The sequence below is a fragment of the Heloderma suspectum genome, chromosome W (assembly GCF_057233095.1).
Source record: "Heloderma suspectum isolate Gila_16-S chromosome W, 16-S_ref, whole genome shotgun sequence".
Lineage (NCBI taxonomy): Eukaryota > Metazoa > Chordata > Lepidosauria > Squamata > Helodermatidae > Heloderma > Heloderma suspectum.
This window is the reverse complement of record NC_139475.1, coordinates 28,929,921-28,956,177: the sequence shown is the minus strand read 5'-3', so window position 1 is coordinate 28,956,177 and position 26,257 is coordinate 28,929,921. Positions and strand designations below refer to the sequence as shown.

General features: G+C 46.7%; 1 protein-coding gene across 11 annotated transcripts in view; it reads right to left on the bottom strand.

The window, feature by feature from the left end:
- Positions 1-3,333: 3,333 nt before the first annotated feature.
- Positions 3,334-26,257, bottom strand: part of LOC146333958 (transcriptional repressor p66-alpha-like) — a 123,225-nt gene continuing 100,301 nt past the window's right edge. For 7 of the 11 annotated variants that reach the window (XM_084825256.1, XM_084825249.1, XM_084825258.1 and 4 more), the window contains 3 exons: positions 21,638-21,752; positions 19,108-19,179; positions 3,334-4,308 (listed from right to left, as the gene is read on the bottom strand). In XM_084825256.1, coding sequence (XP_084681382.1) covers positions 4,226-4,308; positions 19,108-19,179; positions 21,638-21,752 — 270 coding nt within the window. In that variant the 3' untranslated portion in view covers positions 3,334-4,225. Of the gene's footprint in view, positions 4,309-15,063; positions 18,501-18,994; positions 19,180-21,637; positions 21,753-26,257 lie in introns of those variants that run through there. The other 4 variants (XM_084825251.1, XM_084825259.1, XR_014786435.1 and 1 more) reach the window with 3 other exon arrangements.

Sequence of the window (26,257 nt, the reverse complement as noted above, 5' to 3'; positions counted from 1 at the left end):
CGGGATCAGGCCGCAAAGAAGCAGCATTTAGAGCGGAACGACGTTGCACTGCAATATGACTGCTAGAGAGGAGCAGAATGTCATAGCTGGAGAGGCGTGGGTGAGATAGGTGCTGAGTCTTTGCTTTAAGTGGAAGAGCTGCCGCTGAGTGAGGTACACAAAGGGTTAAAGGAGACCCTAACGCAGTATTTTCGGAGGCTCGAACAGGGAGGGCAGCGGCGGCAGAATCCAGGAAAGTACGGTAACATGTCACTGGTCCGTTCTTATTTCCATGCTTTTAGGTAAGCACACTAAGAGCACAAGAACTTTTTCATAACAGGAGAGAGCGGACGGAATAATCGGGAAGCCCAAGTTGTTTTAGAACAGTGCTTGTTTTGGAGCAGTGGAAGCAGATCCAGCTTCGGAAGACCAGGGAAGTGACTCGGGACTATCTGAAAATACTCTGTCAGGGAGCAAAGATCGTGCAGCCACGTTTACACAAAAGGTCTCTTCTGGTCAAGAGAAAGAAATGAGCATTGATGAAATTAGAAACCTCTCGGCTGTCTTAGAAGACTGTCAAGGGCTCCTTGGCGGCCTCTTTCAGCCTAATCCAGTAGCCAAGTCCAGACACCGACAAAGGGATTCTTTTCAAAGCTTTATTCCTTTTTTACAACTCAACAACTCTACTGCTAGCAACTAGATATGAGCAGCAGAGTACCTATGCCCTCAGTTGGAACAGTTGGTCCCCGTTTGAAGGAGAATCACTGGCAGACCCTGAACTTATGGGCTAGGGAGAGTCCCTCCCCTTTTCCCTTGGATCCTCTGGGCGCAACCATTGCTTGCGCGCCAACCGGGCACTACGCCTCCTTTCTGCGCTCTCCATTTGGCACCGCTCCTTGCATCGGCGTTGCGCGTCCAGCAAGCCCTCTTCCCGCGCTCTCTCACTCCCGGGACCGCTATCTATGTCAGGAATGCCGGTGGGAGGAATCTCTGCCAGCTGTTGGCCCTGGGAAGGATGAGCACGCTCCTCTCCCAGGAGCGGCTGCTCCACCTCAGAATCAGAACTACTCTGGGATTCTGTGGGCTCAGTGTCCACCCTGACAAAGACGTTTTGAGGAGGAGGGGGAGGAGCTGGGATGTGTCAAGTGTTCCCATCGGCTGGCCAGGCCAGTGGGGACACTGATTTTTCTAATGCTCAACTTAGCTACAGAAAAGTGGCAGCGATGCTAGAATGTTTTTCAACAATGTCTTTAGATGATCCATACAGTCTGCTGTAGTCTCACTTTTGTTTACAATTGATTATTTTTTTTAGCCTAATCAGTTTCCTGCAGACAAATTTCAGGGATTGTTCCTAGGAGAATGATGTGTGCTTGGTCTAAAGTATTAAGATCAGCCGGTTCTTAATTTGGCCGATTTGCTTGTTCCTTTAATCTAGTGCACACTTCTTGGGGCAAAAGAACTCGCATGAGTTGGTTCATGCTAGCCCAATTAGGATTTTAACAAGGGATCACTGTTTGCAATTCTTCTCTAAATTTCTGTGGCTTTTCTCTGGTGTTTCAAAATTTGACCTGGTCTCTCAGTTTTCCTTGGGAGTCCTTAGGACTCCACTTCCCAGGGCTTCGGTGACCCTTTTGATGTCTCGACATACCAATCCAAGAATGCATTCCCATTGACCCTGTGCCACCTTGGACCCCGAGATTCCAAGGCTCCCTTTAAAGGCACAATTCTGTCCAAATCAAAGGTCCCAACCAAGGGAAATGGTTTGGCCGGGTCAAGTCCCATTTGCCCCAAACGTGAAAGTCTTAGGTCCGTAATTCCTGTACATGCACCCTGAAGGTGTCCCTTTGGGGCTGCAGAATTTCTTTGGAAGAATCCGACCCCTCCCTCCATCCACGCAGGAGCACACAGGGAAACCATCAGGAGGCCTCCACAGGCTGCGAGAAATGAAAGGCACCGCCAAATTCCGAGGTGCAGTCAGAGACCGACTCTCACCGAACAGGAGGCACCGTCAGTCACCCGCGGTCGAGGGAGCTCATACCATGGCGGGGAGTGAAGGGACGGTCGGGTTGCTTGCTGCCATCTCCATTCATTCAGGAATGGTTTATTCAGGAGGTCCATGCCTTGCCAGCCGGCTCATGCCAAGGAGGGAAGGAGGAAAACTCACTTATACAAGGTTCCAGTGATGATAATTTGCCCTGGTCCTTTTTACCTCAATTCATACCAATCAATTCTCGTTCTATTATTTTCCTCAATTCACACAAGGCAACTCCCCTTCACCTGATGGCATATCCCATGGACCTCTGTAACCCAAAAAACGAAACAAAAACAAAACAAAACACTCGCCAAGTGCTTAAATTACTGTCTGCCTCTGTAAAGGTGGTATCCCGTCAGCCAAGGCAGAACCATCCCACAGGCAGCCCCACACTGAGTCCCAGACTTAAGAGATTTCAAAAGGTCTCTTTCCTTGGTGCGTGCTTCTGGGATGTTCAGTGAATGGCGGTCCAGATTGGTTCGATTCTCCTCAGCACTTGGGATCCGAGTCACGGCACCAAATTGTTAAGGAAATATCCAAGGCAGGTTAGGTTGAACAGTCAGAAATGTATTAGAACACATCACGGTCGTGGGAGAGACAGGCAAAACTGTGTCTCTCAAAAAAAAAGAAAACAGGATGCAATTATTCAGACTGAAAGTTGGAGAACAAAGAAAACACCCTACACATGCTCAGGAACCAATTAGTCAGTACTCAGTAACAGTCTTATCAGTACAGCTGCATTATTACTCTTACTTCTTATCTTCTAGAGCCTCGTGTGGCGCAGAGTGGTGGGTGGCAGTATTGCAACCGAAACTCCCCACGCCCTGAGTTCGATCCCAGCGGAAGCCGGGTCCTGGGTAGCCGGCTCAGGTCGACTCAGCCCTCCATCCTTCCGAGGTCGGTAAAATGAGCACCCAGCTTGCTGGGGGAAAGGTGGTCATGACTGGGGAAGGCCATGGCAAACCACCCCGCTACCGTCTGCCATGAAAACGCCAGTGCAAGTGGCCTCCCTCTAGGGGTCAGGAATGACCCGGTGCTTGCACAGGAGGAACCTTTCCTTTTTTTCTTATCTTTTGGGATGAGATACTTTGGTGGATTGGAATTTCCTGCTTATAATGAGCAAGTTACAATTACCTTCTCATGATGAGACACACACATTCTCTCAATCCCATCAGGCACCTCGCCTGAACCAAACTACTTACAGGGCCTTGTTAGGCCTACCTTCACAAGGGGAAGGCAGGGGCAACATGTCAGACAAGGACTAGACTGGATTCCAGGTCCAACAGCAAAAGCTCTTGGTAAAGGGGAAAAAAAAGCTCGTTTCCAGTTGTGGCCTGCTGGATTCAAGCCAGGAAGTTATTACTGAAGAACTCCGAGAGTAGGACAGGGTGTCCGCCCCCCTCCCCCTAATTTCTGGGACATCTGGGATTGCTGAAAATTAGGAAGACTCCTGAGTGAGGTGCAGGTCAATGGCAGAGCAACCTTTCACTTGGCCCTGGAATACATGGCCCTGGATTTAATTTCCACCACAATTTCCTTTGGAACATCAGATGCTGCCTTATAGCCATCTGCCACTACCTGATTCTTTTTAAAATGGAGATGGCTGGAAATGAACATGGAGCCTTGCCCCAAACACACACACATTACAGTTCCCAGGGTATCCGGTTCAGTGCAGTTAAGCCAATTCTGTGCTGCAGCGTAGCCAACTATAACACTTCTACCCTGATGCTCTCTACGGCTGGAAACTTCTGTCTTCCAGCACCTATCTGACCCCTTCTATCGACGTGCTTAAATTCCCTGATTCACAGTGCACCTCTCACTTAAATGGATCTTCTTCCACTACTTCCCAAGATCCCTGAAATCTGGTACCTGGGACACAGGGTCTCCCCACCCCCACAAATTTCAACTGGAGATACACTAAGGTTCTTGTGTATATTTTCTCAATCAGCTCCCTGGCATATCAGACAGACATCCTTTTTGGTAACTACGGTACAGCTTTGTTAATCTTACATCTTGGCAATCCAATCCTCAGCTTTTGCCCAGTTCAGCATAGGTTTTGGAATCTGGGGCAACAGTGAAGGGATTCCCCTGTGCCCTTCAACTGTAGAGCTGACTAGCCCTCCACAACCCACTGGGTTGGAGGAATGTTGATCTACATTTTGTAATCCCAAAGGGGAGGTGGGTCTTCCTACTTACCAGAGATGGCCTGGAAACTTACCGTCTCTCTCGGTTCCATTTCACAAGGGAATAATAGCCAAAGAGAAGCATCCCAATTCCAACTGCGAACAGGCTATAGCCTGGGGAAAAAGGGAGGAAATAGAAAGTTCATATCATCAACAGCTGATATGAAATTGAAAGATCAGGTCCGCAGCCTGGGGGTCATTTTGGACCCCCAGCTGTCCATGGAGGCTCAGGTGTCAGCTGTGAGCCGGACAGCGCTGTATCAACTCCATCTGATACGGCGGCTGCGCCCCTTCCTTCCCGGCCATCTGCTCCCGTCGGTGGTACACGCCCTGGTCTCCTCTCGTCTAGACTGCTGTAGCGCGCGCTACGTGGGGTTACCCTTGAAGAGGGTTCGGAAGCTGCAGCTGGTGCAGAATGCGGCGGCTCGCCTGAGTAAAGGCAGCCGCCGGCGAGATCACATCACTCCGGTGCTGAAGGAGCTGCACTGGCTACCAGTTGTTTTCCGGGCCAAGTTCAAGGTGTTGGCTTTGACCTTTAAAACCCTATATGGTCCTGGCCCAGCCTACCTCAAGGAGCGGCTCCGGCAACACCAGACAGGCCGCTCAACGAGACCAGCCTCGCCTGGCCTTCTCTCTGTCCCATTGTTTCAAACTGTTTTATTATATGCTGTACATTGCCCAGACCCGAAAGGACACTCAGCTGTGGATGTGTCTGGTGGTGAAAAGAAAATCCGATGCTGTAAAGAACAATATTGTTTAGGAACCTGGAATGTCAGATCAATGAATCAAGGTAAGCTGGAGGTGGTCAAACATGAGATGGCAAGATTGAACATCGACATCTTGGGAATCAGCGAACGAAAATGGACAGGCATGGGCGAATTTAATTCAGGTGACCATCATATCTACTATTGTGGGCAAGAATCCCTTAGAAGAAATGGAGTAGCGCTCATAGTCAACAAAAGGGTGGGAAAAGCAGTACTGGGGTACAATCTTAAAAATGATAGAATGATCTCAGTACGAATCCAAGGCAAACCATTCAACATCACAGTAATTCAAGTCTATGCCCCAACCACTGAGGCCGAAGAAGCTGAGGTTGATCGGTTCTATGAAGACCTACAACACCTTCTAGAACTAACACCAAAAAAAGATGTCCTCTTCATCATAGGGGATTGGAATGCTAAAGTAGGAAGTCAAGAAATCACCGGGATAACAGGCAGGCATGGCCTTGGTGTACAAAATGAAGCAGGACAAAAGCTAATAGAGTTTTGCCAAGAGAACATGCTGATCATAGCAAACACTCTTTTCCAACAGCACAAGAGGCGACTCTACACATGGACGTCACCAGATGGTCAATATCGAAATCAGATTGATTATGTCCTTTGCAGCCAAAGATGGAGAAGCTCCATACAGTCAGTCAAAACAAGACCTGGAGCTGACTGTGGCTCAGATCATGAGCTGCTTCTTGCAAAATTTCGGCTTAAATTGAAGAACGTCGGGAAAACCACTAAACCGTTCAGGTATGACCTAAATCATATCCCTGATGAATATACAGTGGAGGTGAGGAATAGATTTCAGGGATTAGACCTGATAGACAGAGTGCCTGAGGAACTATGGACGGAGGTCCGTAACATTGTTCAGGAGGCAGCAACGAAATCCGTCCCAAAGAAAAAGAAATGCAAGAAAGCCAAGTGGCTGTCTGATGAGGCTTTACAAGTAGCTGAGGAAAGAAGGGAAGCGAAAAGCAAGGGAGAAAGGGGAAGATATACCCAACTGAATGCAGAGTTCCAGAGAATAGCAAGGAGAGACAAGAAGGCCTTCTTAAATGAACAATGCAAAGAAATCGAGGAAAACAACAGAATGGGAAAGACTAGAGATCTCTTCAAGAAAATCGGAGATCTCAAGGGAACGTTTTGTGCAAAGACGGGCATGATAAAGGACAAAGAAGGCAGGGACCTAACAGAAGCAGATGAGATTAAGAAGAGGTGGCAAGAATACACAGAAGAACTATACAGGAAAGATCTGAATGTCCCTGATAGCCATGATAGTGCGGTCACTGAACTTGAGCCGGACATCCTCGAGAGTGAAGTCAAGTGGGCCTTAGGAAGCATTAGTAACAACAAAGCTAGCGGAGATGACAGTATTCCAGCTGAGCTATTTAAAATCCTAAAAGATGATGCTGTTCAAGTGCTGCATTCAATATGCCAACAAATCTGGAACACTCAACAGTGGCCACAAGACTGGAAAAGGTCAGTTTACATTCCAATTCCAAAGAAGGGCAACGCCAAAGAGTGTTCAAACTACCGCACAATTGCGCTCATTTCACATGCCAGCAAGGTGATGCTCAAAATCCTACAAGCTAGGCTTCAGCAGCATGGGAACCGAGAACTACCGGAAGTACAAGCTGGGTTTCGAAGAGGCAGAGGAACTAGAGATCAAATCGCCAACATTCGCTGCATCATGGAGAAAGCAAGAGAATTCCAGAAAAATGTCTATTTCTGCTTCATTGACTATGCTAAAGCCTTTGATTGTGTGGATCACAACAAACTGTGGCAAATTCTTAAAGTGATGGGAGTACCAGACCACCTTACCTGTCTGCTGAGAAACCTGTACGAGGGTCAAGAAGCAACAGTAAGAACCAGACATGGAACAACCGATTGGTTCAAAATTGGGAAAGGAGTACGACAAGGCTGCATTTTGTCACCCTGCTTATTTAACTTATATGCAGAGTACATCATGAGAAATGCCGGGTTGGATGAATCAGAGGTCGGAATTAAGATTGCCGGGAGAATTATCAACAACCTCCGATATGCAGACGATACCACCCTAATGGCAGAAAGCGAAGAGGATCTCAAGAGCCTCTTGTTGAGGGTGAAAGAGGAGAGTGCAAAAGCTGGTTTGAAACTCAACATTAAAAAAACGAAGATCATGGCATCTGGCCCTATCACTTCCTGGCATATAGAAGGGGAAGAAATGGAAGCAGTGACAGATTTTACTTTCTTGGGCTCCAAGATCACCGCAGACGGTGACTGTAGCCATGAAATTAAAAGACGCTTGCTCCTTGGGAGGAAAGCTATGGCCAACCTAGACAGCATAGTAAGAAGCAGAGACATCACCTTGCCGACAAAGGTCCGTCTAATCAAAGCTATGGTTTTCCCAGTAGTAATGTATGGCTGTGAGAGCTGGACTATAAGGAAGGCTGAGCGCCGAAGAATGGATGCTTTCGAACTGTGGTGCTGGAGAAGACTCTTACGAGTCCCCTGGACTGCAAGGAGGTCAAATCAGTCCATCCTCAAGGAAATCAACCCTGAGTGCTCATTGGAAGGACAGATAATGAAGCTGAAGCTCCAATATTTTGGCCACCTAATGCCAAGAGAAAACTCCCTGGAAAAGACCCTGATGCTGGGAAAGACTGAAGGCAAAAGGAGAAGGGGACGGCAGAGGATGAGATGGCTAGATAGCATCACGGATGCAATGAATATGAACTTGAGCATGCTCCGGGAGAGAGCGCAGGACAGGAAGGCCTGGCGTGCTATGGTCCATGGGGTCACGAAGAGTCGGACACGACTGAACGACTGAACAACAACAACAACATTGCCCAGAGTGGCTGGGTGACCAGCCGGATGGGCAATTAATAAATTTAATAAATAAATAAATAAATAAGCAAGCAAGCAAGCAAGCTTTCTGTGCAATGTTCCCTTAAAATAGCAAGTCTGCCTCCAAAGGTTACTAGCCCACATGGAAGATCAGGCTCCACTGAGAACCATTTCCTCTTTGGTAGGGAGTAACTTGAACTAATAATCTGTTCCATTTGCCAATCCCATTAATACAATGTTTTATCATGCCTGCCTGATATCATCTTGATTGCATGTATTGCTGGGACATTACCCATTGTAGTGGGAAAATGAGTTAGAAATAATTAGACTGCTGTGTTTTGGAAATATATTTTCTTCTTCAGGGGCCACTTGTTTTTCTCCACATAAATTTTGAAAAAATCTTAGTGATAGTTCCTCTGTCTCAAGATGCTGTTCAAAATAGAGGAAGAATCAGAAAGATTCTTCAAAATATATGTAAAGATGAGCAGCCCCTAAGGAAGGAAAGAAGTATTTTTCTGAAATCTGTCAGGCTTATGAAAGTATTTTCTGGCACTTGAGAATACCTTCTCTCCTGTTTTTTTGATATAATTCATGCTTTTGCCTCTCTTAAGTAACTATTTAGACACAATAATAACTGAATGGAGTTTCCATGTACAGGAGCAGGATCTCTTGGAGTACCATGGTAAATGTAATGAATGAAGATTTAGGGTGAAGAGGCAACTTTGATGACGCATTCTGGGTATCTACTTTGAATCATCTGTTTCTGGTAAATCACCACTCCTAATTTTGTGGGTGCCTTTTCAACATGTCAGGGTGCTCACTCTCACACACCGTAGAGCCACCATTTGCCACTCACAACATGCAGCTGGCTATTTTGCTTGCCATTGTCTGTCCATGAGGGTATTCCACCAGCATTACTGAAAGACTTAATATTTTCCCTGTTCTCTCCCCATTCCTCTTTCCTTATGTGTTGTGTCTTTTTAGATTATAAGCCTGTGAGGGACTATCTTGTTTAACATTGCTTGTTAGCCACTCCAGATGACATTTTGGCTCCCAGATGCCTGCATCCCCTAAAGGTGCAGGTGGTGCAGACACCTGGATCCCCAAGAGGAGGATAGGGGAGAATTGGTCTTTGGGGCCTGGATGCCTGGTTCCCTGAGAGGGAGGTGATAAATTGGGAACTTGGACATCTGGGCTCATTTGCAGAGTAAGGGCAATCAGCAGTCTCTAGCATGGAGTGGGCAACTTCTGGCCCTCCAGATGTTTTGGCCTACAACTCCCATCATTCTTCATGAATGTTGGCTGGGGTCGATGGGAGTTGTAGACAAAAACATTTGGAGGCTCGCCAGGAGAAGGATGGAAATACTTTAAATATTAAAGGCATAAACAGTACAAGAACAACATTAGTCCTTATTTCCACTCAGGAGGAACTGGATGAGCTCCCCAGGGTTCTGACTGCCCTTTGGCATGAGAGTAGCATGGGCTGCCTCCCCTTTCTCTGCCCCTGTATTAACCTGTGATGAGAGGACAGATTGACAGGAGGATTAGGGAGTTTGTATCCAGTGCTATCACTGCATTAAATGATCATGCCAAGATCTTCTCTTGGCTTCTGCTAGCTCTATGGTGGAGCTGTCTCCTTTTACAGTCCATCCATAGAATGAATATATTGGCCGCTGTGATCCAAATACACAAGTGTGCATTTGTTTTCCTAAAATACAGGTTGTTATCCCCTTGTTTATTGATACATTGGTAATGAATTTTGCATTATTAACTGAACTGGTGTTTGTTTTATAAGTGTTGAACCGAAAGTTAGTTTATTGCCTTATTGTACTATATGAACCAAAGATAATTTATTAGTTTACTGTGGTACTTTTTAATTGTCAGGTTGGTTTTGTATGTTTATTAGGTTACATCATCAGCTACTTTGGACTTCCTTTGGGAGGGAAAAGTAGGGTACAAATAAACGATGCTGTCAAAGTAATAAAGAGCATGTGCTCGAGGCCAGCACCTATGGGAGAAGGAAAAGGAGGAATACCCCCCCCCATGTCACTAGCAGGGGTGCACAACTTGCAGTGCTCCAGACGTTTTCAACTACAACATCCATCAGGTCCAGTCAGCACAGCCAATCGTAAGGGAAGATGGGATTTGTAGACTAAAACATCTGGAGAGCCACAAGTTGCCCATCCCTGTACTAGAGACTGCTGATTGCCCTCACTCTGCAAATGAGGCCAGGTTGTCAGCCCATGTCCTCCCTCTCAGCGACCCAGGCATCCGAGCCCAGAAGACCGACTCTCCCCCGTCTCCTGTTGGGGACCCAAGCGTCCGGGACCTGGACCTGGACCCACGCCCCAGAGGCCCCTGTGTCTTGCGGTGTGGAAAGAACGCCAACCCCCATCAGCTCCGCTGCTCATCCGCGACTGCCCCCCCCCGGGGGGGGCAGGCTCCTCTTATAGTCGATGGGCCCGTATCTGCCCAGTGGTGGTGAGCCCCGCTTCACTTCTCCGGCGCCATTTTGGAAGCGGGCAGCTCGCTCTTGGTGCGACGGGTCCACCTTACGTCACCGACGAGAGCCTTCCCTCTTTGGTGACGTTAGGAGCTTGCCTTACAGATTGCAAACACCCTGGAGTCACGTGACGGAACCTTCAAGCCGCTACCTACGTACCGTACGCGACTGAAGGCGCGGAGGTGCCTGGCTCCCGCCCGCCCGCCGCCCGGGGGCGCGGCGCACGCCTACGTTTGTTACCTCAAACATTCAGGCGCCACCGGATGAGTGCTGCTTCTGTGCATGTACAGAGTGTCCTTCTGGCACCAAACAGGATTAAAAAAAAAAAAAAACCTAGAATCAACATGTTCCTGAGCATGCCGTTTGGGCCGAACGAGAAATTGTATATATAGAAATTGTATAGTGTTCCCGAGGATGAGCAGCATGCTTTCGGAATAGAGAGCAGGAATGGGCGAGTGTTTTAAGAGGATGGAAGGACAAAGTGCTCCAGCAGAAGAAATTTGAAAGGGTGACAAAAAGCCCCAGAATAGACAAAGTAGCTCCAGCTATGAACAGAGCACCTTTCCCCTAAACCAGCCTCTCTCAGATGCTTTGGGCTACAGCCCCCAACATCCCTGACCATTGGTCATGCTGCATCGGGCTGCCCTAAACCAAAGGGTAGGGGACGTGTGCCCCTCCAGATGCAACTCCCATCAGCCCTCCCCAGCATAGCCAACTGGGAAGGATGATGGGACTTGAGGTCCAGCACCTGGACTACCACCCATTCTCCATCTCAGGCCTAACTGGAAGGCACTTGTAATGAAAAGCACATAACTTCTGAGGATGGAGCACTTTCTCACAGGTGTTTCTGAAAAACACACACAAAGTGTCAAGAGGGCTTATTTATTAATTAAATATCTAGAATCCTAGAGTTGTGGGCAAGAGAGAACACTCAAAGACCATCTAGTCCAACCCCTGGCTCAATGCCAGCCTCCCAATAGATAACTGTCTAGGCCCTGCTTGAAAATCTCCAGGCAGAGAGCACCCCTCTGCCCCCCCCCCCCATGGGGCTATTGGTTCCACTGCTGACCCCCTCTTCTGGTTGAACCAGTCGAGGAGTTTCTCCCAATGTTCCACTAAAATCTGGCACTCTGAAACTTTCAGCCCAAGATCTGGCCCTGCCCTGGAAGACAGAATGGAGGAAGCTGTCTTATACAGTAGGCTGGGCCACTTGCAGCCCTCCAGCTGTTTTGGCCTACAACTCCCACCATCCCTCAGCACTGCCTCTGCTGGCTAGGGCTGATGGGAGTTGTAGGCCAAACCTCCTGTTATACAGCCAGACCCACCAGCCTTCCCCATGCTGGTGCCCTCCAGATGTGTTAGGACTACATTCCCCATGCTAACGGGAATACTGGGAGTTGTAGCTCAACACTCCATTTTGGCTTTATTTCTGTAAAATGAATGACACAGTGTAATATGTCATGTATTGTTGTTCATCTGAGGTTGTATTTAACTAATTTTAAGACTTGCTAAGGACCAGATAATTTTTATTATGGTCAAGGAACACCTCATTACTTTGAATGAGTTCAAATCTCCAGGGCCAGATGAGCTGCACCCTAGAGTCATAAAGGAACTGGCGGAAGAACTCTCAGAACCGCTGTCTATTCTCTTTGAGAAATCATGGCGGACGGGGGAAGTGCCAGATGACTGGAGGAGGGCTAACGTTGTCCCTATCTTCAAAAAGGGTAAAAAGGAGGAACCTGGGAACTACAGACCAGGCAGTCCGACATCAATCCCTGGGAAAATTCTGGAGATCATAAAGCAATCCGTCTGGAAGCACCTTGACAACAATGCCGTGATTACTCGAAGCCAACATGGATTTGTCAAAAACAAGTCCTGCCAGACGAATCTGATCTCATTTTTTGATCAAGTAACCTCCCTTGTAGACCGTGGGAATGCTGTGGACATCATATACCTCGACTTCAGCAAAGCTTTCGACAAAGTGCCCCATGATATCCTGATGAGCAAACTTGCTCGAAGTGGGCTAGATGAAACAACGATCCGGTGGATCCACAGTTGGCTATAGAATCGGACTCAAAGAGTGCTTATCAATGGGACCTTCTCAAACTGGGGAGAGGTAACGAGTGGGGTACCGCAGGGCTCAGTCCTGGGCCCAGTGCTCTTCAACATTTGTATTAATGACTTGGAGGAGGAGGTGCAGGGAATGCTGATCCAATTTGCAGATGACACAAAATTGGGCGGGATAGCTAATACTTTGGAAGACAGAAACAAATTCAAAGTGATCTGGACAGACTGGAGCGCTGGGCAGAAAACAACAGAATGACATTTAATAGGGACAAATACCAAGTTCTGCACCTAGGAAAAAGAAACCAAATGCACAGTTACAAGATGGGGGATACGTGGCTCAACCACACTACAAGCGAGAAGAATCTTGGAATTGTTGTCGATCACAAGCTGAATATGAGCCAACCATGTGATGTGGCTGCAAAAAAGGCAAATGCTATTTTGGGCTGCATTCATAGAAGCATAGCTTCCAAATCCCGGGAAGTACTAGTTCCCCTCTACTCAGCACTGGTTAGGCCTCATCTGGAGTACCGTGTCCAGTTCTGGGCACCACACTTGAAGAAGGATGCAGGCAAACTGGAGAGGGTTCAGAGGAGGGCAACAAAGATGATCAGGGGACTGGAAACAAAGCCCTATGAAGAGAGACTGAAAGAACTGGGTATTTTTTAGCCTTGAGAAGACTGAGGGGAGATATGATAGCACTCTTCAAGTGCTTGAAAAGTTGTCCCAGAGAGGAAGGCCAGGATCTCTTCTTGATCATCCCAGAGTGCAGGACATGGAATCATGGGCTCATGTTACAGGAAGCCAGATTCCGGCTGAACATCAGGAGAAACGTCCTGACTGCTAGAGCAATATGACAATGGAACCCATTCCCTAGGGAGGCGGTGGGCGCTCCCACACTGGAGGCCTTCAAGACGAGCCTGGACAGCCATTTGTCAGGGATGCTCTGACTTGGATTCCTGCATTGAGCAGGGGGTTGGACTCGATGGCCTTGTAGGCCCCTTCCAACCCTACTATTCTATGATTCTATGATTATGACCTGATACAAAGAACCATAGAACTCAAACAGGGTGTACTTTCTTTTTCACATGACTGTATGTTCAGAAATACCTGAGATTTTAGGTTCACTATAAGAAAAAAGTTGGCTGTTTCCAAAAAAATAGTCAGCACTACAGAAACTGAGAAGCAAGACTTGAGGGTCATGGCCTGTCTAATCTCTCCTTCTCCATGCCATCCAACTTACTGGCCATCAGAGGTGCTAGGAGGGAAGTCAGTGTTGTGTAGTGGTTAGGGGAGATCCAGGTTCTAGTCCCCACCCAGCCATGAAGCTCATTGAGTGCCTTTGGATCAGTCACCGGCTCTCAGCCTAACCTACCTCACAGGGTTGTTGTGAGGATAAAATGGAGGAGGAAGAGAATCACATATGCCGCCTAGGAGGAAAAGGCAGAATATAAATGTAATAAATAAAATAAGCCCATGCCTTAGCACTGCATTAAGGAGTATTTGGCTATAGTAATGTCATGGGGTGGGGTGGGGTGGGGTGGGGTGGGGTGGGGTGGGGGGAGAACATAGATATGCTGGAAGATGCAGAAAAATGGGGTGGGGTGGGGTGGGGTGGGGGGAGAACATAGATATGCTGGGAGATGCAGAAAAAAAACAACCCCAGCTGAACACTAGTAGTCAGAGAGAAAGGATTCCATGGATGAACTTCCAACTCTAATCAGTACCAACAGTTTTAGTAGGAGGTAGCTGGTACGGTTGAAATTCAATGCTACTAGCATTGTGGTATCCAAGAGCAGAAATCACTAAGAAAGACTTTTCTCCCCTCCAATTTTAAGCATACAAGCTTCTAGTCCTTAGGAGTGCAACATGGGGGGCAGAAGCAAGGCCATTCCATCATAAGATTTGCCGTTAGTGTAACTAGCTTTGACACATTTTTTTCACCCATTTGAGATCTGTCCCCTTGCCCAGCCACAATCTTCCTTCATGCACATATATCCCAACAAAGTTATATGAAGAATATTTATCTTGCTCTGGAGTAGATACACTCAGGTGAGGAGGAATTAACAGGAAGAGACTATGCTGCAGGATGTTTCATCCACATCCTTATCAAATGTCAGTTACCTCCAATACCCAGATCTGCACAACTGTACAGTCAGGGCCAGAAATATTGGAGCAAGGATAACTGTTTGGGCAGTTGGCCTCTGCACACCACCACATCGAAGCTGGAAGGAAACACACCCAGTTGGGAGCGAAGTCAGGACTTCCAGCTGTAATTCAAGGGGTGCGGCAACAGTGGGGCACTGACCGTTCAGGAAGGACAGCCAGCAGCACGCACACACACCCATCGTTGGGGGCTCCTAAGTAATGGAACAAACCAACATCATTTCAAACTTAAGGGTCGCCTTTAATACCTGGATGGAAATCCTTGCAGTCAATGACTGCCTGAAGTCTGGAACCCATGGACATGACCCAATGCCGAGTTTCCTCCCTCGAGACGCTTTGCCAGGCCTTCAGTGCAGCTGCCTTCAGCTGCTGCTTGTTTGTGGGTCCTTCTGCCTTCAGTCTTGTCTTCAGTAAGGGAAAAGCATGCTCTATGGGGTGGAGATCAGGTGACTGACTGGGCCATGGAAGAACATCCCACTTCTTTGCCTGGAGAAACTCTCGGGTAGCTTTTGCTGTATGCTTTGGGTCATTATCCATCTGCAATGTGAAGCGGCGCCCTATCAGTTTGGCAGCATTCGGCCGAATCTGTCACTTTTGCCGCACCCCTTGAATTACAGCTGGAAGTCCTGACTTAGCTCCCATCAGGGTGTGTTTCCTTTCACCTTCGATGTGGTGGTGTACAGAGGCCAACTGCCCAAACAGTTATCCTTGTTCCAATATTTCTAGCCCTGACTGTATTGAGGTGCTAGCCTGTAGGCAGAACCCACTTCTTAAGATGTACTACAGATGAGCATTCCTTTCTTGCTACTAACATAGCTCCATCTTTCTACATCTATTTTCTTTGTGTTTAAGATGTAAATGGAAAGGAGGTGAGACAGTGAAAGGTTGCAAGCTCAATTGGATGCTTAGAATAGGGTTGGGGAACCTCAGGTCTGTGGGCCAAAAGTTCCCCAGGGGGCAACACCCTCTCTCCTCTGAGCATTTGGTGCTTTTCTAGCTTTTGCGTGGCTTTCCTGCCCATTATAAAAGATTGAAATGCTTCGTTGCTGGCAGCAAGAGTTTTAAGCTAAAATAGGCTGGTATTTTGGCCTCACCCCTTTTGCCTCTGGCCCCACCCACCACTACAGTGCAGCCCCAAAAGCTTATCTGAAATGGAATTCATCCCTCTGGCTGAGATTTCCCAGCCCTGACTTAGAAGATCCACACATGAGTTGCTTCATGTTTGTAAGGTTTATTTCCTGGACCTCCAAATGGACAGTTCCAAACCGATTTAAGAGTTTCCAACATGGCTTGTTTGGCTTTTTTTCATTGAAAAAGGAAGTGGCTTCTTGAAACATCTTCCTGCCCCCAGCCTTCTCTTTTCTGGGTGGGTGGGTGGGGGTGGGTGGGTCTGGAACTGTTGGTCAAATCCACCACTCCAGGTTACAGTTAAGAAAGGGTGAACCCGAGCCTCCTCAACTTCTAGGAAATTCTGCACAGACACATAAAAGCTGGGTTTCTAAAATGCAAACACTGCTTCATGCCAAATCTGAGGCAGACAAAATAGTTTCGCAGGGGGAGTGGAAGCATCAGAGAGGTTCAAGAGCATGTCTACGCCAAAGTTGCAAACCGAGATTTCTGGCCTGCTTTACCCACTTGCTCTCAACTAAGGAACTTGGGTATGCGTGTTCCTAGAAGGGTTAAACCAACCTTACAAATTAAGACTTCCCAGAATTCTTTAGGGCAGGGCTGGGAAGAATCTGTAGTCCACCAGATGTTGGCAGATCAACACCCATCAGCCCCAGCCTGTCTGGCCAATGGTCAGGGATTATAGGAGTTGGGTTCCAACAGGGCCATACATTCCCACCCCTGCTTTAGGGGAATACAGCTCATGGTGACCCTAGCTCAAGCATTCCCCAATGTGGTGCCCTCCAGATGTGTTTTCCAGCATGGCCAACGGGAGCTGTAGTTCAACAACATCTGGAACGCAGCAGGTTGGGGAAGGCTATGTTAGTGTAAAGATTTGTAGCATAGGTGCGCAGATGAGAGAAAGTGAGCTAAAATAGACTATTTTTGTTTAAAGCAAAGTCCACTCAGAGTGCTGGATTTAAGTACCCACCAGATTTGACGGGGAAGAAAAAAGAGCACCAGAACTCCTGTCTTAAAGAGAAATCCAGACATTTACAGACATGTTCTTCTCTCCCCACACCTACGCCTTCCCCGTCAGAATTTGGTATGAAGTTACAGGTCTTTATACAGAAATGCTGACTATATAGGATTGCTACTCAACTGAATGTAGAACAGTGCAATCTAAATACCAATGTTTACAGAAAAGGGAAAAGGAATCAGAAGGAGCTTTTTATTACAATGCAACAGTCATATCTGAAGAGGGGTCCCTGCCTCTGTCCCTGTTTGTATTTGTATTTTTAAATTAAGTATCTAACTTGCAGCTAATAAAACACCAGACCCCTCCCAAGAAAGGTTCAACTGCTTAGTATTAATTCCCCTGAAACCTGCTCCTCTTTATATATAGATATATGTATAAATTTATATAATTTTTTGCAATCAACCCCTCATATCAGCACTACATCTAGTACCAACATGTTCTGAAGAATAGTAATTTAAAAAGGCTGTAAGAGCAAAACAACAACAACAACACTGGATGGAAGGGAAAACTTGTAGATCTGGTGCTTCTAGAATTCGCTTCTCTTTTTGGAAAATCTAATTCAAAGCAAAAAATACCCAAGGTGCTACTAGGAAAAAATACATTTTGACACCCCTATGTTTGAAGGGGGAGTTGCACGTCGAACAGATCTGGTTCACACTTAATGGCAATTCCTGGGTCCTGTGTGCTTGTCGCTTCCACTTTCCATCAACAACCCAGGAACTCCTGTTCCTGGGTGTTATTGTGACGTCTGGACCCAGGAACTTAGAAGTTAAACAACCCAGAGTTAACCCAATGATCACCCATGGCTTTTTGTTGGGTTAACTTTGTGTTGTTTAACCCGTAAGCAACCCAAAGTTCCTGGGTTTGGATGTTGGGGCATTCTGGACAACTGCACAGGAGGCAGCACATTTGCTTGTTCCTGCTCAACCACCGCAATTCCTGGGTTAAACAACCCAGAAATTACTGTTATGCGTGAACCAGGTCATTGAGAAGAATGACATTCTTGGGGGGGGGGGGTAAACTATGGATTGGTGACAGCAGCTTTCTGTGACCATGTTGTGCTTGTAAAGCTGCTGACCAGACCTAGAATTGTTCAAAAGTGCGAAGGCCATTTTTTTTCACCCCAAAGTGGTAGCAATGGAGACAAAAGGACTTTGTCTCATGGTGTGGTTTTATTAATGTTTTTTTATAACACAAACTTCTTTCACTCCTCTGGTCCCTTCTGCTCCACATATCTAAATCGCACACTGTTCCTAGACAGCGAAGTAAAAACGCTTCAAAAAGGAGAGCAGCCGAAGGGGGTGGGAGGGGAAACCCAATTGGAGTTTTACAAAATTGCCTCCTCCCTTCTCCCCTTTTTCAAACCAACTTTGGGAGCTTGGGACAACCCCCCCCCACAACAAAAAAACAACCCCACCTGTTCATTCTATCCAGATGAAGGATATTCAGCGGAGCTGTTTTGTATAAACTGTTATGTAATTTTTAGGCTATCGAAATGTCCAGGGCAAACCATCCATCTGAAACAGGATCCAGTTTATTTTTTTAAAGAAGACATAAGCCCCCATGTTCAGTTGCTTTATCTCCTCTGATGGTGGCGAGTCCATTTGCATTTGTTCATAATATAAGTTACTACTGGATTAAAAAAAAAAAAAACAGGACACCAAACCCCACCATCATCCTTTATAATAGTGTCTCCTTGGGAACTGTGGAGGCAGGGTAGGGAAAAAAAAAAAAAAGAGAGACGAGGGAGCCAGTCCACACTTGTTGATTTCTTCCACTAGCGCCAAGCCTCAGTTCTGCTGTCTGTGAGTGGGAAGAAGTACATCCTTGATCGCTAATGACAGTAGTATGATCAACCAAGAAGAAAAAAGAAAAATTAATCTAAAAGTTACCTTAAAAAAAAAAATCAATGTACAGTGGGAAAGGGGGAGACCCACAGTATCCGAGAGCACACATCTTGTGCAGTTCCTCGTTCTGTACTAGTGATGATCAGAAAACATAACCCCCAAAACTAAAGAGACAAAATACACAAAGGAAAAAAAAATAAACGAGATTCTCCTCTCTGAGACAGGCTTTGCCATCAGCAAAAACAAAACAAAAAGAGGTCACACGGTTTTGGTGGCCTAACATTTCATTACCACCCTTCCGAGTGTCCATCCCATCCTGCAGGAAGCGTTTGTGGCCCCAAGTGGGCCTCCCTGCAAACCCTGTGGGTAGATTCAGCTAGGTTCAAAAGCAGGTTTTCCACTACGGTGGGATTCGGGGGAGGGGGGAAGGAAAGGGTGGCAGAAACAAGGGGAAGAGGAAAGAGAACAGCCCCCCCCCCCCCCGATGAAATAAAAGGGTAGAAGTCTTCCACTCAAGGCGGAGGTTGCTGCATTATTTCCACGTGGCAGATTGAGGGATGGATCGCGGAGGGATCATATCCAGAAGATACTCACGCTGGCGGTCCACAGCTGAAGAGGTTGTTTTGTGCATGGTGAGACTAGGGTTAATGAAATTCAGTGACCCACCTGGAGAGAAGAAATATGAGGGTCATGGGTTCCATACTGCAAGAACTACATGTAACTGACAATCATTCCCTTTAACACCAAACACAGGTGGGGAGTGCCAATGGCCATGTAGTCAAAGTCAAGCCACCAAGAAACAAAAGGGCGGAGTCAGCACGCTTGGAGGACCCTGAGGTTCAGAGACTTATAAATTAAAACAAAAACTGCAGGTCCCACTTGTATCCGTCTAAAACCAGCCTTGCCCAACCTAGGGTCCCCAGCCAGCATGGCCAACGTCCAGGGGTGATGGGAGCTGTAGTTCAACAAAATCTAGGAAACCAAGGTTGGGAAAGGCAGAGGGTTCTAAACAATCATATGCGGAGGGCGCTAGATACAGAGCCCAGCGCAGGGCCATGATGCTTAAAGAGGTGGGGCTGTGCGGGGAAGGGAAGGGCAAGCTCAGTTCTCAAGGGACGGGGGCCCCAGGGGCTAGAAGCCACTTAAAACCCCTCCCATAGGAACCCCGAAAGCTGCCTTGTACTGAGCCAAACCAATCCCATATTGCCAACCATACTGCAGGGTTTCAGGCAGCCCCCCCCAGCCCTACTTGGAGATGCTGGGGATCAAACCTGGCACCTTCAAAGCAGGGGCTCAGCCACGGACCCTCTTTTTTATTTTAAGTGAAATTCAATCTATGACTAAGAAGGCAGATTTGTGGGTTGAAAGGCTCATTAAGGGACAGGGGACATGTTCCCTGCCACTTTGCCACTAGAATTTCTACCTTTCTGAGCTTTGGTTTGCTGTGGCAGGGGTGGGGAACCTGTGGCCCTATAGATGTCGTTGGACTACAATTCACATCAACCCTTACTAGTGGAGGCTGATGGTTCTGATGTCAGTGGGGCTGTGAATCCACTCTGGGTTTCAGTCAGAACCAGCCCAAACTCTAAAGGAGCTACCCAGAGTGCTGAAAGCTATCCCCAAAATGGGTTCAGAGCCTTGGATAGCTCCTTTAGAGTTCTGACTGAAACCCAGAACGGATTCACAGCCCCACTGATGTCACAGCCATCAGCCTCCACTGCCCATGCTGGCTGGGGCTCATAGACAAACAACATCTAGAGAAGCATGGGCTCCCCAAACCTGAGCTCAAGGCCAGCACAACCCTGGTCGTCTGCAACAGGACTGTCCCCTGAGCCCCACCTCCAGCTCAAGTTTACCAAAACCAACTCAATCCACCCTGAGTGGATCCCACATGTACTCCAATGGATTCGCTCAGGAATCATTGTGCAAGGAGATTAAGAACCATGTGATGGAGAGATAATGAGGTCATGTGGTTTTAATGTTCTACATATTTTAAATTGTTTTATTGTGTGCTTTTTGGTTTTAATTTTTGTGAACAGCCCAGAGAGCTTCAGCTACTGGGCGGTATAGAAATGAAACAAACAAACGAGAAACCCAAGAACAGCCTTGCTCAACCTGGTGCTGCATTCCAAATGTGTTGCACTGCACAATCCAACACAACTGGGGGGCACCAGCTTGACAAGGCTGTCCAAGAGCAATGGCTGCAACTGCTTGCTGATTAATTGGTTAGATTTCAATCAGTTAATAAAACATAGGAAGCTGCCTTCTATCAAGCCAGATCAGTGCTCCATCTAGCCCAGTATTATTTATGCTAGCCTTCTCCAACCTCCAGATACATTGGACAACTCCCATCATCCTGGAGCTGATGGGAGTTGTAGTGCATCAGGTCAATGCATGTGCCCAACTCCCCCCTCCCCCCAAGGGAAGAGAACCTTGGGCTGCACAAGTGTGATTTACATTTATATACAATCCTGGCTCTAAACTGACAGCTAAAAATGCTGCTGCAATCTTATTCTTGAAAACAGTTTGTTCCTTGGTTAGAAAGAAGAGAATGCAACCGTTTTTTATCCAGAGGCAATTTTAAATCCATTCAATTAAACTGACTGAAACACTCCATTAAATTCACCACGTTTCTTAAAAAGAAAGTTAGGTAACAGCCCTCAGACAGACACCAAAACAGAGTGCAGAGATTTGCTGAGACTCACATTCTGAGAGGTACTATGATTGCTTAGAACAAGCTTTCCCCAACCTGGTGCCCTCCAGATGTGTGGGACTGCCTGGGGGATTCTGGGAGTTGTGGTCCCACACATCTGGAGGGCACCAGGTTGGGGAAAGCTAGCTTATAATAGCCCATGATGCTTTGCAACAGAAGATGGAGGGCTCAGCACGCCCAGAATGCTTTGCAACCACAGATTCACCGAAAGGAGAGGGAGAGAAAAATGAACAGAGAACAGAACAGAGTCATTTTTTTTTCTTTCAGAAAGGATGCCGGCCAGACAAGGGAGTGCAGTCAGCGGTGATGACAAAGACAAGAGGTCCCAAGAGCAAGTAATCTACCTGTATTGACGAGAGTCTTCTTCCAAGTGTAAGCACCTCCTTTGCCAATGGGTTTGAGCACGCTTACCTTGCCTGCCACCAAGTATGGCCACACCGGAGGCATTCTGCAACTTGGGCGACGGGCTAAATGCATGCAGGACTCCACGGGGGGTGCTGACACTTCGGGGCAGCTGGCTGGAGGCCTGGACAACAAGGACAAAGAGGAAAAAGAAGAGATGAGATACTATGGAGGACTAGAAACGGGGCCTGCACAAAACCTTCCTAGATCTGGAGAGCAGAGCTCCCACCACCAAGTGACCAAGTCAAGCTGCTGGGCATCTGTCAATTAGTTTTGCACAGTTCTTGCTCTGGCGCAGTCATCTTATCTATCTAATCTGTCTTATCTTATCTATCCTATCTAATCTACCTTGACTATCCATCTATCTAAAGCAGGGGTGCAAAACCTTAGGCAAGGGCCAAATCTAGCCCCCAGGTGTCTTAATGTGGCCCTCCAGGGTTCCCCAAAAAGCCCTACCCCTTCCCTTGGCCACACCCACTTTCCCCCAACCACCAGTTGTTTGGTGGTTTCCTGGCTTCTGTGCAATTTTTTCCCCATTCTAGAAATGCCTCTCCTAAAGCTCAGTTACTGGCAGTAAGAGGTTTAAGCTAAAATATGCTGGTATTTTTTGGCCCTGCCCCTTTCTGCCTTCAGCTCCTCCCACCCCTTACAAGCAATCCAAACTGGAATTTGGCACTTTGGCTGAATGTGGTTCTGTGATTGAAAGTATTTTTATCCCACTCCTCAGCCAAAAAGGCTGTCTTGCATATAAGACAGTCCCTGCCTAGAGATGTAAAGGCCTGGGAAAAATAAAAAAATAAAAAGACATTTTTCCCATTTTCCTGAGGACCATTTTGTTCTTCCTTGAAAAATTGGACAACTTTGGAGTATGAAATATTTTCTTTTAGCACTTAAGACAAAGTATTTATATATTGTTACCCAGCCTTTACTCCCCCAAAAATGATTTCTAAAAATATGTAATAAGAGCACTTTTATGGAAAGACTAGAGATGTAAACCCCTTCATGGATCACTGCCTTGTTGTGGCGAAGGGGCTTGCGTAACTCAGTGAAGCCATAAGCTATGCCGTGCAGGGCCACCCAAGACGGACAGGTCATGGCAGAGAGTTCTGACAAAATGTGGTCCACTGGAGAAGGAAATGGCAACCCACTCCAGGATTCTTGCCAAGAAAACCCCATGGAACGTATCCCAAGGCTACAAGAGATGACGCCGGAAGATGAGCCCCTCAGGTCGGAAGGTGTCCAATATGCTACTGGGGAAGAGCAGAGGGTATTTCCAAGTAGCGCCAGAAAGAGTGAAGCGGCTGGGCCAAACCCGAAAGGACACTCAGCTGTGGATGTGTCTGGTGGTGAAAAGAAAATCCGATGCTGTAAAGAACAATATTGTTTAGGAACCTGGAATGTCAGATCAATGAATCAAGGTAAGCTGGAGGTGGTCAAACATGAGATGGCAAGATTGAACATCGACATCTTGGGAATCAGCGAACGAAAATGGACAGGCATGGGCGAATTTAATTCAGGTGACCATCATATCTACTATTGTGGGCAAGAATCCCTTAGAAGAAATGGAGTAGCACTCATAGTCAACAAAAGGGTGGGAAAAGCAGTACTGGGGTACAATCTTAAAAATGATAGAATGATCTCAGTACGAATCCAAGGCAAACCATTCAACATCACAGTAATTCAAGTCTATGCCCCAACCACTGAGGCCGAAGAAGCTGAGGTTGATCGGTTCTATGAAGACCTACAACACCTTCTAGAACTAACACCAAAAAAAGATGTCCTCTTCATCATAGGGGATTGGAATGCTAAAGTAGGAAGTCAAGAAATCACCGGGATAACAGGCAGGCATGGCTTTGGTGTACAAAATGAAGCAGGACAAAAGCTAATAGAGTTTTGCCAAGAGAACATGCTGATCATAGCAAACACTCTTTTCGAACAGCACAAGAGGCGACTCTACACATGGACGTCACCAGATGGTCAATATCGAAATCAGATTGATTATGTCCTTTGCAGCCAAAGATGGAGAAGCTCCATACAGTCAGTAAAAACAAGACCTGGAGCTGACTGTGGCTCAGATCATGAGCTGCTTCTTGCAAAATTTCAGCTTAAATTGAAGAACGTCGGGAAAACCACTAAACCGTTCAGGTATGACCTAAATCATATCCCTGATGAATATACAGTGGAGGTGAGGAATAGATTTCAGGGATTAGACCTGATAGACAGAGTGCCTGAGGAACTATGGACGGAGGTCCGTAACATTGCTCAGGAGGCAGCAACGAAATCCATCCCAAAGAAAAAGAAATGCAAGAAAGCAAAGTGGCTGTCTGATGAGGCTTTACAAGTAGCTGAGGAAAGAAGGGAAGCGAAAAGCAAGGGAGAAAGGGGAAGATATACCCAACTGAATGCAGAGTTCCAGAGAATAGCAAGGAGAGACAAGAAGGCCTTCTTACATGAACAATGCAAAGAAATCGAGGAAAACAACAGAATGGGAAAGACTAGAGATCTCTTCAAGAAAATCGGAGATCTCAAGGGAACATTTTGTGCAAAGACAGGCATGATAAAGGACAAAGAAGGCAGGGACCTAACAGAAGCAGATGAGATTAAGAAGAGGTGGAAAGAATACACAGAAGAACTATACAGGAAAGATCTTAATGTCCCTGATAGCCATGATAGTGCACTCACTGAACTTGAGCCAGACATCCTAGAGAGTGAAGACAAGTGGGCCTTAGGAAGCATTAGTAACAACAAAGCTAGCGGAGATGACAGTATTCCAGCCGAGCTATTTAAAATCCTAAAAGATGATGCTGTTAAAGTGCTGCATTCAATATGCCAACAAATCTGGAACGTTCAACAGTGGCCACAAGACTGGAAACGGTCAGTTTACATTCCAATGCGAAAGAAGGGCAACGCCAAAGAGTGTTCAAACTACCGCACAATTGCGCTCATTTCACATGCCAGCAAGGTGATGCTCAAAATCCTACAAGCTAGGCTTCAGCAGTATGCGAACCGAGAACTACCGGAAGTACAAGCTGGGTTTCGAAGAGGCAGAGGAACTAGAGATCAAATCGCCAACATTCGCTGCATCATGGAGAAAGCAAGAGAATTCCAGAAAAACGTCTATTTCTGCTTCATTGACTACGCTAAAGCCTTTGTGTGGATCACAACAAACTGTGGCAAATTCTTAAAGTGATGGGAGTACCAGACCACCTTACCTGTCTCCTGAGAAACCTGTACGAGGGTCAAGAAGCAACAGTAAGAACCAGAGATGGAACAACCGAGTGGTTCAAAATTGGGAAAGGAGTACGACAAGGCTGCATTTTGTCACCCTGCTTATTTAACTTATATGCAGAGTACATCATGAGAAACGCCGGGTTGGATGAATCACAGGTCGGAATTAAGATTGCCGGGAGAATTATCAACAACCTCCGATGTGCAGACGATACCACCCGAATGGCAGAAAGCGAAGAGAATCTCAAGAGCCTCTTGTTGAGGGTGAAAGAGGAGAGTGCAAAAGCTGGTTTGAAACTCAACATTAAAAAAACTAAGATCATGGCATCTGGCCCCATCACTTCCTGGCATATAGAAGGGGAAGAAATGGAAGCAGTGACAGATTTTACTTTCTTGGGCTCCAAGATCACCGCAGACGGTGACTGTAGCCATGAAATTAAAAGACGCTTGCTCCTTGGGAGGAAAGCTATGGCCAACCTAGACAGCATAGTAAGAAGCAGAGACATCACCTTGCCGACAAAGGTCCGTCTAATCAAAGCTATGGTTTTCCCAGTAGTAATGTATGGCTGTGAGAGCTGGACTATAAGGAAGGCTGAGCGCCGAAGAATGGATGCTTTCGAACTGTGGTGCTGGAGAAGACTCTTACGAGTCCCCTGGACTGCAAGGAGGTCAAATCAGTCCATCCTAAAGGAAATCAACCCTGAGTGCTCATTGGAAGGACAGATAATGAAGCTGAAGCTGAAACATTTTGGCCACCTAATGCGAAGAGAAAACTCCCTGGAAAAGACCCTGATGCTGGGAAAGACTGAAGGCAAAAGGAGAAGGGGACAGCAGAGGATGAGATGGCTAGATAGCATCACGGATGCAATGAATATGAACTTGAGCACGCTCCGGGAGAGAGCGCAGGACAGGAAGGCCTGGCGTGCTCTGGTCCATGGGGTCACGAAGAGTCGGACACGACTGAACGACTGAACAACAACAAGAGATGTAAAATGTCTGGAAATAATGAAGCCGGGGGGAAAACATTTTTTTAATCCTCTCAGCATAGTTAGTTGTTTCATTCTTTATTAAAATTATTGATCTAAAGTATATTTTATTGATAATGTCTTTTATGCTCAGTTTCCCAACATGTGAGTCAAGTCACCATTGTGCATTCTTGACAGTTTGGGTTTTCTTCTATAGAGTCCTGTGTTTCTGATGCAGTAGCAGTCATTTCATGTAGGTCTAAACTATTTAGACAATAATACAAATTTAATGAGTTTACTTTTTAAAGTTTTAAAATATGATAATTTTATGAACAAACTAAGTTACACATAAAATAACTTTAGGAACAGAAAAGCTGCTAAAACAGCCCCCACAACCTGCTGCCCTTTGGATGTTTTGGACTACAGTGCCCAGCCT